Source organism: Amphiprion ocellaris, chromosome 4 (genome assembly GCF_022539595.1).
Source record: "Amphiprion ocellaris isolate individual 3 ecotype Okinawa chromosome 4, ASM2253959v1, whole genome shotgun sequence".
NCBI classification, from domain to species: Eukaryota; Metazoa; Chordata; class Actinopteri; family Pomacentridae; genus Amphiprion; species Amphiprion ocellaris.
Window position 1 is genome coordinate 12,061,851 of NC_072769.1, and position 16,538 is coordinate 12,078,388.

General features: G+C 40.2%; 2 protein-coding genes across 2 annotated transcripts in view; both read left to right on the top strand.

Annotated features, from left to right (window-relative positions):
• The first annotated feature begins 101 nt into the window (after window positions 1–101).
• On the top strand, window positions 102–12,099 carry cfap52 (cilia and flagella associated protein 52). The gene is made up of 14 exons (XM_023263724.3): window positions 102–296; window positions 657–856; window positions 1,060–1,196; window positions 1,561–1,689; window positions 1,892–1,991; window positions 2,253–2,369; window positions 2,724–2,824; window positions 2,931–3,101; window positions 4,240–4,388; window positions 4,607–4,752; window positions 5,510–5,661; window positions 6,694–6,796; window positions 10,233–10,344; window positions 11,527–12,099. Exons 1-14 carry the CDS (start codon window positions 236–238, stop codon window positions 11,706–11,708), a joined length of 1,860 nt encoding a protein of 619 aa, XP_023119492.2. The 5' UTR covers window positions 102–235; the 3' UTR covers window positions 11,709–12,099.
• Window positions 12,100–14,591: 2,492 nt separating this feature from the next.
• Window positions 14,592–16,538, top strand: part of usp43a (ubiquitin specific peptidase 43a) — a 130,422-nt gene continuing 128,475 nt past the window's right edge. Inside the window, exon 1 of the mRNA XM_023263720.3 lies at window positions 14,592–15,661. Coding sequence (XP_023119488.2) covers window positions 15,062–15,661 — 600 coding nt within the window. The 5' untranslated portion in view covers window positions 14,592–15,061. The remainder of the gene's footprint in view (window positions 15,662–16,538) is intronic.

Sequence of the window (16,538 nt, forward strand, 5' to 3'; positions counted from 1 at the left end):
CATTTGTCCTCAAACGGAAAACAGAAATGGGAATTTCCGGTAGCACTTAAATGTCGCACGCGTGTCATCGCGGTCGTTGCTGTTGCTAGGTAACCGTTTGTTGGTGGCTGCAACTGTCGAAAAATCATACCGTTACCATTTAGTTTTGTGGTAAATTTTTTGTACTGTATATTTGTGAAAGGAGACCAAATAGAACACTCTACGGGTGAGAGAGGAACTAGCTTTAGTTTAAACCATGGCTCTTGAAACACTGAGCGTCCCTCAACTGGAACTAGAGGCTGTTATTGGGTTCAACGGTAAGTTTTTCTGATAAGTTAACGTTACTTTCGCTACAACAAATCAAACTTCTGACTAGCACGCCAATTTGCGCGCAATACACGCATTAAAGTTTCTTTTTCGTGGCTGTATTTAATGGCATGTAAGTTTCGTGGTATTTAGAATCTGCTAGCTACGTTTTAAATTCGTTATATTTAGCAAAGTGTTAATAGAACTTTGGTAATCATCGAAAGACCCAACTGTTTAACAGCACTGTGCTTAGATGGACTGTCAATTGAACTGGGAGAGGCTGCACCTTGTCACTATTTTCATCGTAATCACAAACGTTTTTTTTGTGCATTTTGCTTTGTATTAAATACTTACATGCGTTATTTCGTCAGGGTATGTGTTTTCAGGCCTGAGAGTCCATCCAGACAGAGAGCACCTGATCTATCCTCTGGGATGCACAGTCATACTGAAGAGAATCAAAGATGGCAAGCAGGAGTTCCTACATGGACACACAAACAATGTGTCCTGTGTTTCAGTGTCCAAAAGTGGATCATATATTGCCTCCGGACAGGTCAACTTCATGGGCTTTAAGGTAGCTGTAGTTACAATACATTTTCCATATGTGAAGTTTCTGGTAAGGTATGGTAAAGACAAACAATTGCTAATATCAGCTTTTTGTATAATTCATTTACTCTTTTGATGTTGTGTGCTACAAATAGAGGCATTTTTACAAAACAAAGCCATCAATATGTATCAATTGCAACATTTAGAATAAATATACGCATTTTTCCCTAGGCTGCAATAATTATCTGGGACTATGCACAGCGAAAGATCTATGCTGAGCTGCTGCTCCACAAGGCTAAGGTAGAAGCACTGGCCTTCTCCCCAAATGACAAGTACCTGGTGTCCCTCGGGGGTCAAGATGATGGCAGGTAAACATTAAGTTTAACTGATGCAGTTGGGTACCCTCCTAAATAACCAGATAGCATCACAGGGGAATGCATAGGATAGGAGAAACATGGTCACTTGAAAAAGGAATTTAGTAGTTTAAAAACCCTATGATATGCAAAATGTTACATAATTGACGATAACAGCAAGATTTCAGTCACACGGTGTTTGTGAGAGTAAACCTATTATTGCTTTACACAACAGTATGTCATTACATGGCCAGAAATCTCCACAATAAGAATTATGACATTTTCCCGGTGACTCACTTAGCATATGGTACATAAATGTACTTAATTGTACGTATACTTTATTTGTTGAGTGTGTCCGGTGTTTTCGGTGTGTTTTCAGTATAGTTGTGTGGAATATTGAGACCAAGCAGGCCATATGTGGGAGTCCAGCTTCAGCTCAGAGTTCCGGTCACTGCCTCGCTGTACAATATTCAAACACAAATGACAATATCTTTGTTTCTGCTGGGAGGTGAGTGAATTGCATCTGCTGGCATTCTGCAGCCAAATTACATTATTAATGTAATTTTATTTCACCTACTTGTGAAATGTAAGTGTTGCTTTGTTCAGCATATTAACTGTCAATATGTGTCTTAACACGTTCCCTCCAATTATCATTAAGTTCAAATTATTTTCTTAAATGTATTTTAATATTATGGGTATATTTTGGGCAGTGGAACACTGCGAGTTTGGGAATTGGACCTCCCCAACAGAAAGATCTGGCCCACAGAGTGTGAGACAGGCCTGCTGAAGAGGATTGTGAAATGTATAGAGGTATGAGACCATCACAAACTTATATTCACGGTGGTTGTTTACTCACCTTTTAAAATAGGTTGTCATTTTAGGGTCCACTTGACTTCTGTCTTTTGTCAATAATCAATAATACAGTTGCAGTAGATGCATTTGGGGAGAGATGACACAACATATAGAAGTACATTTTCTTTGACATATACTTAGACAGTGACTCTTTGATTCTGAATTGTCCAAATATGTACAGTACACCAGATACAGTGAACTAAGACAGTGTTGTTTCAGATTTCAGATGATGATCAGTTCATTTTCTGTGGCACTACAAGTGGAGACATAATGAAAATCACCTTGAACACCGGGCGTCTGAGTGACTGTGGACCAAATAAAAGAAAATACAGCCTAGTAAGCCATAACAACATTGTTTTTTTTATTTCTAATTGGGCACTGTGATCGTTAAGTATTCCTCCTGTGGAAATTTAAGCTATGGCTCATGCAGAGTCATGTATTTTATTTTATGAGCAAGTATATTTTTCTTATTTATCTTTTATGGGTTATTATGCAACTTCTTGACATTGCAGAAATCTGCCTCATTTGAGGGTAAGTTCTCTTATTGTAAGTGTGAGCCTTTAGTTTACGTTTCCTTGCTAGTTATTTCTAGATAGTTTGAAGTATAACTTGAAAAGTGGTGTATTCACATGTACATAACTTTTATAGGTCCACGCGCATGAAATAATTATTTATGCATTTTCTGTGTAGGGTGTCAGTGCCCTAAGGATATTGAAGTGTGGGCACCTTCTTGTGGGTTCTGGGTCTGGTGCTTTCACTCTGTGTTCCACCACCAACTTCAAAATTCTTAAGTAAGTAGCAAAATTGCATCATTAGTATTAGCCCTTTAAAAAATACTTAAATTTAGTAGCAATCCGTGACGTGCAGGATTCTCCATCGTCTCTGTCTCCACAATAGGGAAGTCCAGCTGGTAAAGGGGGTGACCTCCATCGCTACAAGAGGAGAGGGACAGCAGTTCTTTGTTGGCACAGAAGCTGCTCAGATGTACCGCTTCAGTTATGAAGACTTCAAAGCAGAACTCATATCTACCAACCACAATAATGCTGTCAAGGACGTTGCCATCCCTTTGTAAGTGATAGACAGAGAGTTCATGGTGAAAGAGTAAAAGACATCAGTCACTGATTACAGAGCATTTACCATCTGTTAAGTTTTTTTTGATGGTTTGAATCGAGAGCCCACAATACAATCAGAAATGACCTTGTTCAGCTTTTGAATCTGGCAAAAAATATGTGCTGTAACTCAACTGAAATTTAGAAATTTTAGAGAAATTACACACCACTATGCTCAAACACTCTATATACTCATTTTGCTCTGACTAAACATGATAGAAGTATTTGTGAGCCAAAGTTAAAAGTCAATCATGTTTAGATTTTGAACAATGATGTTCATTTGCCTCAGCATCTATATAACTTACAAAAAATGCAAAGAAACACAAATATCAAACAAATTTGGGAAAGCTGCCCATTTTTGTCTGTATAGAACTCTTAAAGATGTATGGACATGGTTTGTCCAGTTTCAATTTTCATCACATATACAAAACAAGTGCTTTCCTGTGCTATTCTAAGCCTGACATGAGGTTAAGATGATATTTAAAAGCAAACAGTGGTGTACAAAAAAGTGTTAGGTACTTTCATTCTGTGTTGGCCTGCCTTACGTGTAGGTTTAGACAGATATAGACTCAGTTCTCTATTTCAATAACAACAAATGTAAATCATCCAACCAACATATTGTAAAGCCAGATTTTTACAGGTTGTTTCTGCAGCATGTCCTTCACAAAGGCAAAAATGCTCTCATGTCAAAAGTATTGCAAATATTAAAAGTTGTATCCTAGAAACACAACCATAGTAATGTATGTTTATTTCTAAACCTTGAATGTAAGTAGCTGCACGTCTGCTTAAACAGCAACTATTTCTCACAACACATCACTTCAGTTCCTTATTGTGCTCACTAGAGGGTGACATATCCATACATACCGCATTCATGTCTGTCCAGTGTATGCTGAGAAAAATGGTATTGGTTTTAGGTATTTTGTGCTGATGATCAAGGTAAAGTATTGAATCCAATTTCATTATGTCAATATTTCAATTGATACATGTTTAAATGTAAGGTTAATGTACTTTTACCTTAGATAATACTATTTTATAGCTGATGGTGATAACCCACATTTACATAACTATGATTCCACATTTCTCTTTTTTTCTGCTAGTGCAATATCAGAATTATTTGCAACCTGCACTGAGGAGGACATCAGGGTTTGGCACATAGACAAACCCATAGAACTGCTGCGCATCACTGTGCCCAACATAACCTGCAATTCTTTGGGCATTATGGCGGACGGACACAGCATCATCAGTGGTGGGAATCAGAGAGAGCTATCTACAAACTACAGACACTGGAGCTTATTACTGCATGGAATTTTTAAATGCGGTGTAGTTTAGCCAATACAGTTGCACAAGTGAAAAAAACTTTTTTTTAAAGTTACCTGTTTCCACAAAAATAAGCAGTTTCATGGACTGAACTAAATTTATCTTCTCAACAACAGACTGTTAAAAACTGATTTCTCTGTCTTCTAGCATGGAATGATGGTACCATTCGTGTGTTTGCACCGGAAAGTGGTCGGCTCATGCTCATCATCTACAATGCTCACAGAATGGGAGTGACAGCAATCGCTGGCACCAGAGACTGCAGGAGGATCGTCAGTGGAGGGGGAGAGGGACAAGTTAGTAAACATAAAATTAATGTATTTATCACTGTGAAGTAAATTCTGTAATGCTCACTGCATGGGAAATTTCCACAAGCGCCATGAAAATATCACATTTTAGAACTGTGGCATTTGTGCACAGTGCACAATATTTTCAGCACTTCTTTTAAATTTAACAAGCCACCTGCTGAATTATTGAATTTTTCTTCTCTGTAGATTTTTTGTAAATAAACTAAATAATACACTGTTACCCAGCCTGTTCCATATTTCGTAGCAAAAGTTATCAAAGGGACAAATTGATCAGAGGAAGAGCGATATCTTTCTTAATAATTTGGTGTGAGTAGCAGGCAAGTTCCTGTCACAGCTATTTCTACGCTTTTCTGTAGAAGTTATTTGAGAATTACTGTGGACTAAGAATGTGCACATCCAAAGGAAGTCTTAAAATTGCAAATTTCTCTTAGACAAGCCATGGTAAGTTAATGGGGAGAGTTACAAATCAGATGTTTAATGCAAATTTTCACATGATTTAATCCATTACATTGTATATTCATGATACTGATGCAAGACTAGACTGTACACATTCTGCAAATACACATTCATCAGTTGATTGCAGTTTGACAGATTTAGAAAGGACAAAAGTCATACTGTGGAAGATCATTTTCCAGTTGATATTGATTGTTGTAGCCATTGTTATGCAGTTGTGCTACAAATCATCAAAACAAAAATGAGAGGGTATTCCTGTTGAAGGCTTTGAGCTTGGGTTTATTTATTGTAGGTGCGTGTTTGGGAGCTGCAGCATCAGGGCCATCGCTTGCTGGAGACTATGAAAGAGCACAGAGCCTCAATCACTTGTATAAAAATCAAGAGTAACGACAAAGAGTGTGTCACTGCAAGCTCTGATGGTGCCTGCATCATCTGGGATATTGTGTGAGTATTTTATCTGCAGAACCTGACGGACTCTAGAACAGGCAAAAATAGAAACATACATATCTCATACGTGCTCTATGTATTATCTTTCACCTTCATTTTTGTATACATTTTTTCTCACATACATTTTAATAGTAGTGGTAAATGCCATAAACCACTGCAAAGCTGTTCCACTTCGTAATGAATTATTTTTCAATTTTTACCCACAGCTAGGTTTATTTTGCTGAGAGCAAATGAGGTGAAAAAGAAGTGGCAAGGCACATTAATGAATCCCTTAATCACATTATTCAATGAAAAATAGAATACACAATTGCTAGCGATATACAAAGCCACTTAAGAAAAAATGACAGTGCAAAATACAAAGTGCTGTCTTCAGGTCTGAATTGTAGTAAGAGAAAACTACTGAAGCTGTTCATTTGAGTCTGGGTGCTACAGAAGGAATAAAGAAATCCAGTGCATTCTTTATGAAGAAAGCTTATAATCCTTTAATCTGTGGGCTTTTTCTGTGAGGAGAATAAAACCTTTAAAACTCTGACTGTGGTCACAGTTTTTTTTAAACCGTCTCCTCTTCAGTGAACAAGTCTGTGGATTAAAGGCTTCTCAGCTGTAGTCATCAAGAGCCGTATGGATTTCCTTTTTAGTATGATTACTAACAAGCTGATTTAAAAGAAAGATTATTTGACAGGCAAGTGTCTAATTAAATCTGGACTGACACCTTTTCCAGTCCAGATTTAAGTACACATAGAGTTTGTGTACACATAGAAAATGGCGTGGCATGTATGCTCTTTTGAGAGATTTTGCATATTCATTTTTCTTTGAAATGTGTACAGATTGGCTTCTGATTTCTTATTTTGTTCAAAGAATTGTGTTCAGAGGATTTTTTGCTAAGCACAGTTAACTGCCCTGGTCAGCACCCCGGTGTGGGAGCACTTCTACCTCATATTATTCTTCAAGACCACTTCTACACCTATGACACTCATTCTTCTCTCTTCCTTCTTTTGTCTCCTGACTCTCCTGCATCTCCTCCTGTAGGCGATTTGTGAGCCTTCAAAGGATGATCACCAACACGCCGTTCCGGACCGTGTGCTACCATCCAGAGGAATACCAGATCATTACCAGTGGCACTGACAGAAAGGTGTGTTTTGTTAATACTTCTATTTGTTACTCAGTGCAGTTCAGTTCATTTAAAAGATTAGAGGCTGGTGAAAAATGGTATTGTAGTGTGCCCATAAAGTTTTAGGTTCAGGATTGCTTTGTTTGTTTTTATGCTGTAGTATGTAGGAGCTGTTTTGCAGAATTGTCTAAAGAATTCCCTGAGACTGAGCTGTCTACGGAAAAAAAAGCAATGGCTGTAATGATTGAAAATCCCTCAGGGTGCAACCCCCCCCCACCCGCCCCCCCCACCCCCACACCCCACCCCCACCCCACCCCCACACCCCCCCACCCCCAAAACGCACTTAACAGTCCCAGTCTAGATGCCTCGTTATACTGATATTGTTATTATAATCTCCACTTACTGAACATGAGAAAAAAAGCCTTTCACTCTGGTAAGAACTTCACACGGGAGCAAAGTAAAGACTTGCACAGTCATGCACACTTTTCATGTCCACAGATTAGGTTGAAAAGCTGGGAATTTATTTCTCAGCTCAACCTAATTAAGCTATTGCGCTGGGTGCTTGTCACTGGGGTAAAAGCAAGCCTTTTAGGTCTGTTATTTTGTGGGTAATTTTGATTAACTCAGCATGGCCTTTTTACATAAGGCTGGAAGTTCACTGTGTCAGAATGAAACACTTGTTATTCTTGATTGTGTACTTTTTCCACACCCCTTGAACCCGGCCACATACAAGACCCGTATTGCTGCCATCATCTCATGCTGCGAGGCGAGGACAAGTTGTGCTGATTAACACGGCTCTGCGGCTGTGCTGAGGGAGCAGGGAGAGAGTGAGAAGGAGGTATTCAGAGAAGGTGGGAGAGAGGAGAGAAATAGAGGGGAGTGCTGGGGTGTTCGTGCCTTCCTGCGGATGTGCCGATGCCACCCAAGTGCCAGCCAGATCCACCATCTGCTCATCCCAGGACACAGGCGCTCTGTCTGGAACAACAAATAGCAACTCTCTCTCTCTCTCTCTCTCTCTCCTCAACCTTCATTACCTCCCAGCATTCCTCTATGAGTAAATCCACAGAAGGTAACCCAGGAGAACTGAGAGGAAAAAGTGAAAAGGAAAGGAATATGGCCAAGTGAAAAGAATCAGAGGGAAGTTGGGGGTATAGTATCAGAGAGAGGTTGTATTAGTGAGATAGAATGCTGGTGCTAATGATGCATTATTTTGATGGCACAGTAAATGGAGACAATATGGTGCTGACTCTCACCATTTTTAGTATATCCTTTATAAATGAAACCAGGTTGACTGCATTATTTCCTATTAATGATACCGTATTTGATTTACCCAAAGGGTGGTTTAGCCAAGGGGGCTAACACAATAAAATACTGCCCTTGTATCACATTATGAACTTAGATAATTGTGCTAACTTAGTGTGTCTCGTTTTGAATGCGTATTTTGAAACAATCCAGCTAATCTTCTGTGTAGCTCAAGAAGCTGTACTCTAGTTGCGAACCAAGGCGCATCCTTTTTATAAGGTGAGCAACATAAGGAGTAAACCTGATGTTTCAGATCTGCTCTTGCTTACTCCATGTAATTAATTTTCTGGTGGCCAATGTCATGGCTGTGGGCCAGTTTCCCAGGCTGAGGTGGTGGGAACGCAGATGGGCCAAGACAACTCTCACAGGTGGGAGTCTCTAATAAGCTGCTGAAATGAAATGAGAAAGGAGGGAGAGGTCGTGACTGAGGCACAGAAGACAACAAGGAAACTGATAGGGGGAGAAAAAGGAGAACATCAATCAAACCTTCATCATACTAGGATATACAGATAGCTGTACACAAACATATTATTATTAGTACTATACTAATACTAGGTTTTTGAGGCATTGCTTCATTCCCTGTTTGTGGCAAAGATGGCCTAAATTGTACTTGGTTGGTAAATGAATTCGTGACACAGCCCATAACTGTATGAATTTTTATAAATGGATATGTGTGTGTGAATATTTTGTACAGCTGAAAACCTTACATTCTGATTTGACACAAAGTTTCATGAGGAGGAGTTAGAAATGATTTCAGTACATTTTATTTGGTGTTCATAATGAACAATCTCCCCCTCTGGTGGTGGCTGTGTTTTTCTAAATTATGTTTTGTAATGTTATTTCGTGGAAAAAATAATATGAGCAAGCCATTCCATCTGAATAAGCCAATTACTGTATACTGTAGACACAAACGACCCCACACACAAATTTTCCAGCGGCCTGGGAGGGCAACTTATCGCTTTGACAATCAATCTGCAGTTCTGAAAATATAAATAAGATTCTGTTTTTGGCTTTTTTGGGGTTTTTTGGCCTCGCCTTTTTGCTCCTCTTTTGTTCCATGATAGCCAAGAATATTTGATATATGTGTATCTGAGATTACATTTCCCTTTCTGTCATGCATTATAGAGATGGCCTGTGCAGAGAAATTAAATCTGGTCTCAGAGGCTTTTCTCATCAATGCTGGGCTCGTTCTGAGCAGTTCTGTGCAACTCAAACATTTCCTTTTACAAATAGCCTGGCTATGAAAAAGCGCACATTTTCTTCCCGTTCTTGCAACACTGAATCGACTGAGGTGCTAACTTTGAAATGGCTTTGGGACTGTTTAACACACATAGAGACTGATATCACTGCTAAGTTAAGCTGCTAAAGCTTGTAAAAGAAAGCCATTCATACAGGAGAGGACTGATTTCAACAATCAAATCCATCTGGACCTTCAATTGCAGCACCCAGCTTTGAAGATGTGATCAGCCTGGTCATATAAATAGCAAGAAAGGGCCGTTCTTGGTCTGTGGCACTGTGATGTTTCTGCTGCCTGTGCTATAAATAACTTCAGCTAACAATTGCCTTTTGTGAGACTTGATACTTTGACAGCAGTTAGGCCCCAGGGATGATCAAATCGCATTTATATCAGCAAGCATGGCTTCAATAGGTGCATGTGGCGAGTTGGTGGAATCTAGCCATAGACCAGCTCATTTCCATATAGAATATTAAAGCAGTAAAGGTGATATTCAGAAGTCTCGTATTGCATATTATTAAAATAGTAACTGGAATAGTATGGATATAATGATGTGATACAGCAATAGCTTAACAATACGGAGATGCTGTCATTTGCATCATCTCATTAGCAATAGCCTGTTTAACTCCATCAATCATCTGTAGCAATTGATGCTATACTTCAAGCTGCAACAAAAAGATCAAAAGGTTTTGTATTATTTATGTTGCATACTTAATGTTTTTTTTTTTTTTTTAATCATTGCTGTCCTGCCTTATGATTTAGATTAGAGTCTGTGCAGCAAAAAAGAGACACCCCACAATATCAGTGTAAAGCACACTTATCATATCTCCCTCTATACGTCTTGTCTAATCAGTGCCAGTTATGAAAGTACCACACCTGGAATTGCATTTTATGACTTCAGTGTATTAATTTTCCTCTCAGGTTGCCTACTGGGAAGTGTGTGATGGCGCTGCCATCAGAGAACTGGAGGCATCGCAGTCTGGAGCCATCAACAGCATGCACATCTCACAGGATGGAAAACACTTTGTGACAGGTACGCCCCATTACACATTTGCCGCTCATTGCTCTTTTTAGTGATTTTCATGTCAGTACAATTCAACCAAAAGTAAATTTGTGATCTACAAGCAGCTCCCTTTGGCACGTGGATATTCATTATATACATACACACGTGGACAAAATTGTTGGTACCCCTCAGTTAATGAAAGAAAAACTCACAATGGTCACAGAAATAATTTGAATCTGAGAAAAAATTCTATGTAAATTAACCAATGAAAATCAGACATTGCTTGTGAACCGTGGTTCAACATAATTATTTTTAAAAATAAACTCATGAAACAGGCCTGGACAAAAATGATGGTAACCTTAACTTAATATTTTGTTGCACAACATTTTGAGGCAATCACTGCAATCCACCAATTTCTGTAACTGTCAATGAGACTTCTGCACCTCTCAGCAGGTATTTTGGTCCACTCCTCATGAGCATCCTTCAAACCTGAGACAACTGGAGCGACTGCTCCAGTTGTCTCAGGCTTGAAGGGTTCCTTCTACAGACGGCATGTTTCAGCTCCTTCCACAGATGTTCAATAGGATTTAGATAAGGGCTCATAGAAGGCCACTTCAGAATAGTCCAATGTTTTCCTCTTAGCCATTCTTGGCTGTTTTTATCTTTGTGTTTTGGGTCATTACCCTGACATCATTTTTGTCCAGGCCTGTTTCATGAGTTTATTTTTTTGAAATAATTCTTTTGAACCACAGTTCAAAAGCAATGTTTGATTTTCATTGATGAATTTTCATAGAATTTTTATTTATTATTACTTTTGTCAGATTCTAATTATTTCTGTGACCATTGTGGGTTTTTCTTTCATTAACCGAGGGATACCAACAATTTTGTCTACGTGTGTAAATTCTCATCATTTTACATTTGCCTGTTTCACTGCTGATTATTATCACATTCAGACCAACACAAGATTGCTATTTTTGTACATGTAGTTTCAGATGGTACCTTTTAGTTAAATAACCGTATTAGAAAATGCTTAGATATATCTTATCTTGACATTCTTGTTATTTTTCATGATACTTTTTTTTACTCTCAAATATTCTTGAGTGCAATTTCATCTCCTCTGAGCCTTTGTTTTCCTTTCTACTGACACTGCAAGGCATGCTCGGCTCAAATTCCTCTGAGGTAGTGGATATGTTTTTCACTTTTTCATGCCAGGTGGAGACGACAAGCTGGTGAAGGTGTGGGACTACATGGCAGGTGCAGTAACCTATGTGGGGATAGGTCATGGTGGCAGCATCACCAGTGTCAAGATCTGCGACAACAACCGCATCTTAGTCAGCACCAGCGCAGATGGAGCCATTTTCCGGTGGAAGTTCCCTCATCCACCTTCCGCCTAACTTGAAGCTTGAAGAATCAGACAGATGGAATCCATTTCTTTTTTTGCATAGTCATGATACTACTGAATTAATTCTCAAATTATTTTTCCATTTTTTTCCCTGTTTTTTCTGGATTTTTCTTAAATTTTCTAAGCAAATGTTCCTAAAGGAATTCAACAATCTTACGTCAACACTGTGGAATGGATTTACACTCATCAAAAAATGTATGTAAAATGATGGAACAGTTCAGAAACAATAGCTGTATTAGATTTTCTTTTTATGCAGAGAAAGGACAATGCATATAAGTAGACTGATAAAGTAATCAAACCCCTTCACAACTTCTACACTATGCTGTGTTGTGCATTTTGCTAATTTTATTGTTAGTTTCAAACTGATAAAAATTACAATCTCACACTTGCATCTAGACTTGATCCACGAGGGAGAAAAAAAAGCATGTTTTTTTTGTTATTTTTAGTGTAATTCATAATTGAAAATTGACAGCTTCAGAAATCCTCTGCTGAGGTGGGAGAACCTATAGGAAGGATGACCCTCTCAGCAGCACTCAGTCAGACAGACAGAAGCCACTCTTCAGGAAAAGGGACTTTACAGCTTGCTTGAAGTTTATCAAATGATATTTAAAGGAGTCAGAGAACATAAGGAATAAAGATGCTCTGGTCTGATGGGACAAAAATGGACCTCTCCAAGCATTACTATTGGTCTGAACACTAGGAGCTGCTCACCACCTAGCTAAACCCATCCTTACATTGTAGCATAGTCAAGCACCATGATAATGCTTGACTATGCTAAGATTGAGGGAAAGATGAAAGACAGAGCGACCAAAACCTGGAGTGACGGTTCACCTTTCTGCATTACAGCAAACTAAAGCATGAACATAAGACAATGCTTGAGTAGCGCAGCCTTAAACCCCACAGAACAGCTGTGGAGGGACCTGAAGATGGCAGATCAGATGCCCAACCAAGCTGATGGAGCTTGGAATAAACTGCCCAAATCCAGGTGTGCAAAAATAGTAATGTTACCCAAGACTTGAGCGATTTCAGTTTTTGATTTTTAATAACTTTGCAAAAAAAAACGTAAGATGCTTTGACCTTGTTGTTGTCAGATATTGAGTATAGACTGATTAGAATAAAATTAAATGTACACAAAACAAAATGTGCAAAAGGAGTCTGAATCCACGGTGTACTGAAGAGAAAAAAGATTGCATTTTCTCAGCAGAGTAGTCTTTTAAGTGGTAATTCCCCACAGCAGCTGTATTCAGAGAGACAACTTAAATTTGTCTTTAAGGCACAAAAGCACTCTTCACATCTCACTCTCTGCATTATGCTTCTTTAGTCTTATTGAGAACATAATACTTACTTACTGATGAAATTAGAAAATGTAAAAACAGTGCAATATTATATGACACATCAAATGCTCACTTTGCAGAAGAGACAGAGCAGGCCTAGATTCTTGGGCATTTGAGCATGAGCCTGCCGTCGGCTAATCTATCAGCAGTGATTCCCTGAGGGGTTGTGGTTAAAGAGACGAGCAACACACACCAGAGAGCCCCTTGGTTTAACTTCTGCTTTCCCAAAGAAACTCAAATGACAATCCTGCAATACAAACCGAGTCTGCAAAAACATCTCTGGCTCAGTAAAATCCGGCATCCTCTCTTTTACCACTGTGCTAATGAATTGCAGTAAAACAGTAGGTCATCTTCATAAGACATAAGACACATGAAGTCACACTTTACATCAAAATTTGTTTATTTGCTCTGATGATGTCACGTGTTCATTTTCTTCCTAACAAATGTTGGAATAAAAGCATCAGAGAAATTATGGAAATATTGGATGGAGACCTGACTATTTCAATAAATCAACACATCTGGTCCACTAAATTCAATCTTTAGTACTGGTGAGCTGTGAAATTAAGCTGCAGCTGATTAGAATCTGAATATTGCACAAAAAGATGCTGGATCCCTTTTTGAAAAGCAGAACGGCACATAATATGTCTGGCCGAACGATTCTCTAACATCCATTTTCTTTAATTTTTTTGAGGAGCTTCCAGGGGTAGCAGCAATAGCATTAATGTGCATGAAGACAGTAGCCAGGCTATTTATAGGATACATCTATCTGTAAATGAAGGCGTGTTACAGACGAGGTATTTCATTAGCTGGGGGAAGCAAAAGCAGACTCTGTATGCAGTTGATGTAAACAGTGCATTTCAGTTCCTTTGGTATTGGATATTATGTGTATCAGAATCACTTTTAATGCCAAGTAGGTTTTGACACAGGAGGAATTTCCCTTGAAGAAGGATAAAAAAATTGAAAAGCAAGGGTATCAAATCCAAAGCATTATATGTGCAATAGAAATATTTACAATGTGCAAAAATGGGCAACTTATTCCCCCAAGATTACACAGTATGTAGTGTAAACCACTTGAAATGTGCAAAAGGATAATTGTAATCTTATTCAAAAAGCTGTGCATTAACGCAAACCACTGAATCAGTGCGTGTAGTAGGGGTTGGGGGAAGGATGAAGGCTTGTTGATGAAGCCAGCTGCTGTTGGGTCAGATCCACAAATTTACATACAAACATCTGCATTTGTGTGGAGGTCACTGAGCAGTTTTATAATCATCTGTCACGCTGAATTTGTATGGATTTCTAGGTTTTCCAAAAGGATCATCCAAAAAAAAAAAAAAGCCAATTTCCTTGACACCCTGTGAAGATGTGATGGCAGGTGATGGTAAAATTGCTCCTACAGGGGGCAGTTAAAGGCTACAGAGCTTGACACCAATTAAACAACTTCCTTGTTCCCAGAGTCATGAACCACCCATACAAAAGTTGAATTCCTGTCTAGCATGGATGAATGGCACCACTGTTCATTGTTTGCGCATTTCAAGTGTGATAAACTATGACTAAGTAATGTAATCCAGGTTAATTAAATTCCTGTCTGAGGGGCGGCCGTTAGACAGGATCCTCCAAGTGGTTCATGGTAGCCCCACAGACAGGAGAGAAGCGAGGGAGGGAGTAACAGAGAGTCAAAAGACCGCCAGGCGCACGATCCAGCGCTGAGTGCCGCCGATGAGGAAGTGCAACAACTGAACCTGCGATGTGGAGGGAGGAGAGCCGCTCATCTCTGTAGTTCCTGCCGGGGGAACGTCAGCCGTCAAAACGCGTGGACTTGGTGACACCAGTGAGATGCCCAGGGAGTTATATCAGTAATCATGTGCCTTATTGGCACCGAGTCGGTGCCAGCGCAGCGGTGTGAGGTTTGTGGAGAGAAGTGAAGCGGTGGAGGAGGAGGAAGAGGAGGGGTAGACAGCCTGGCAGACAGGTGCGACTCCACCGTCTGTTTCATTTTCTCTGTTTCAGAGCCATGGATACCCGCAAGGAAAACAAGGTAAGAAAGCAGCCCATGAAGCCCAAAACTACCAAGCGAAAGGAGAAGAAATACAAAACCGGGTTCGTCAGGAGGAAATCGTTGCGGTCTTTTGGGAATTTCATGGGAAGGATCCTTAAAACTTTGGGCACTTTGGCGCACTTTGGCGACGCGGCGGCGCCGCCGGACGCAGAGGACGACGACGGCGGCTTCGGGCAGAGCACCTCGGGGGGTTTCAAAGACGTCAGGGACGGAGCCGTGAAGAAAAGCTCCACGGTGTCCTCCTCTCACGGCTCGGTGAAAGACAGACTGTCGTGGTGCTACGGCGACAAGACCCCCGGGGTGCTGGGACTGAAGAACCACGGCAACACCTGTTTCATGAACGCCGTGGTTCAGTGCCTCAGCAACACGGACCTGCTGGCCGAGTACCTCGGGCTGGAGCGGTACAGGTCGGATACGTGCCACAGGAGGCTGAACGGGGAGGTGAGAGGAGAGGAGCCGCAGACCGCCAGGGCAGAAGTGACCGAGCAGCTGGCGTCGCTGGTTCGAGGGCTGTGGACGCTGGAATACACGCCGCAGCTGTCTGTGGAGTTCAAGGTGAGGACAGAGAGCGCACGCACGGCGTTTGCTTATGAGGCTGCATGGGTAATGTGTTTATGCCTGAAGCTGTACCTCAGTGGACGGTGCTGTTTCGGGCAAGCTCAAGTTTCTGCTGTGCCACTCAGCAGATGATTCTTACTCCAGTGGTAGAGTTTATTTCTCAAACAAATGTTCCCGTTGGAGTATAATAACCAATATTGCAGTTAAAGGCACATTTTCATGCGTAAAACCTAATAAATACCCTCTTAAATTGCTTCAAACTTGGGGAGAAATATTTACTGCATGTGGCCTTGCAACCCCTAAAGTTACCTGCAGTGCCAGTTTGGTTGTGTGTTATATCATTAAATGGACACTTGTCAAGAAATGTGCTCCCTTTAAAGCACAATGAAGCCAAAAATCATGGCACCTTAAGGCATTTTAAATCACCAAACCTGTGGTTAGATAGTATTCCAGCACTGAAGTGGCCACTAGGCAAATTTTATTAAGCTATCTTGAGTTGTCTGCTGTTTGTGCTGCACTCAATGTGAACACAGATATCACACACCGAAAGGCAGAAAATGCATGGGCTCAGCTGGAAATTTGTGCCCCAAGGCCACCACCCAGGTTATTCCAGCCAAAGATTGAAAAAATGTTATTATCTTAGGGTTAAATTACATCCACACATCCCTCCCGTGGGAATCTAGTTCCAGTTAACCACCAGCCCAAGAGTTTGTTTGCCTCAACGCTCATTCATAATGGTTTTAGTGAAACCTGTGTGTCCAGTGTCCTGCTACCAGCACGGCAGGCACCTGTCAAGAGGATTTTGTGGGATTTGTAAGCACTATTAAGAACTCTCACAGCGTGTATTGGCAAAACAAATATTTGAATGAGAACT

Excerpts from the sequence above, each read along its gene's own strand:
- cfap52 (XM_023263724.3), top strand. The coding sequence starts at position 236 with ATGGCTCTTGAAACACTGAGCGTCCCTCAACTGGAACTAGAGGCTGTT. Across the intron at positions 297-656 it reads GGCTGTTATTGGGTTCAACG|GGTATGTGTTTTCAGGCCTG; the intron begins GTAAGTTTTTCT and ends TTATTTCGTCAG. Across the intron at positions 6,797-10,232 it reads CCAGTGGCACTGACAGAAAG|GTTGCCTACTGGGAAGTGTG; the intron begins GTGTGTTTTGTT and ends TTTTCCTCTCAG.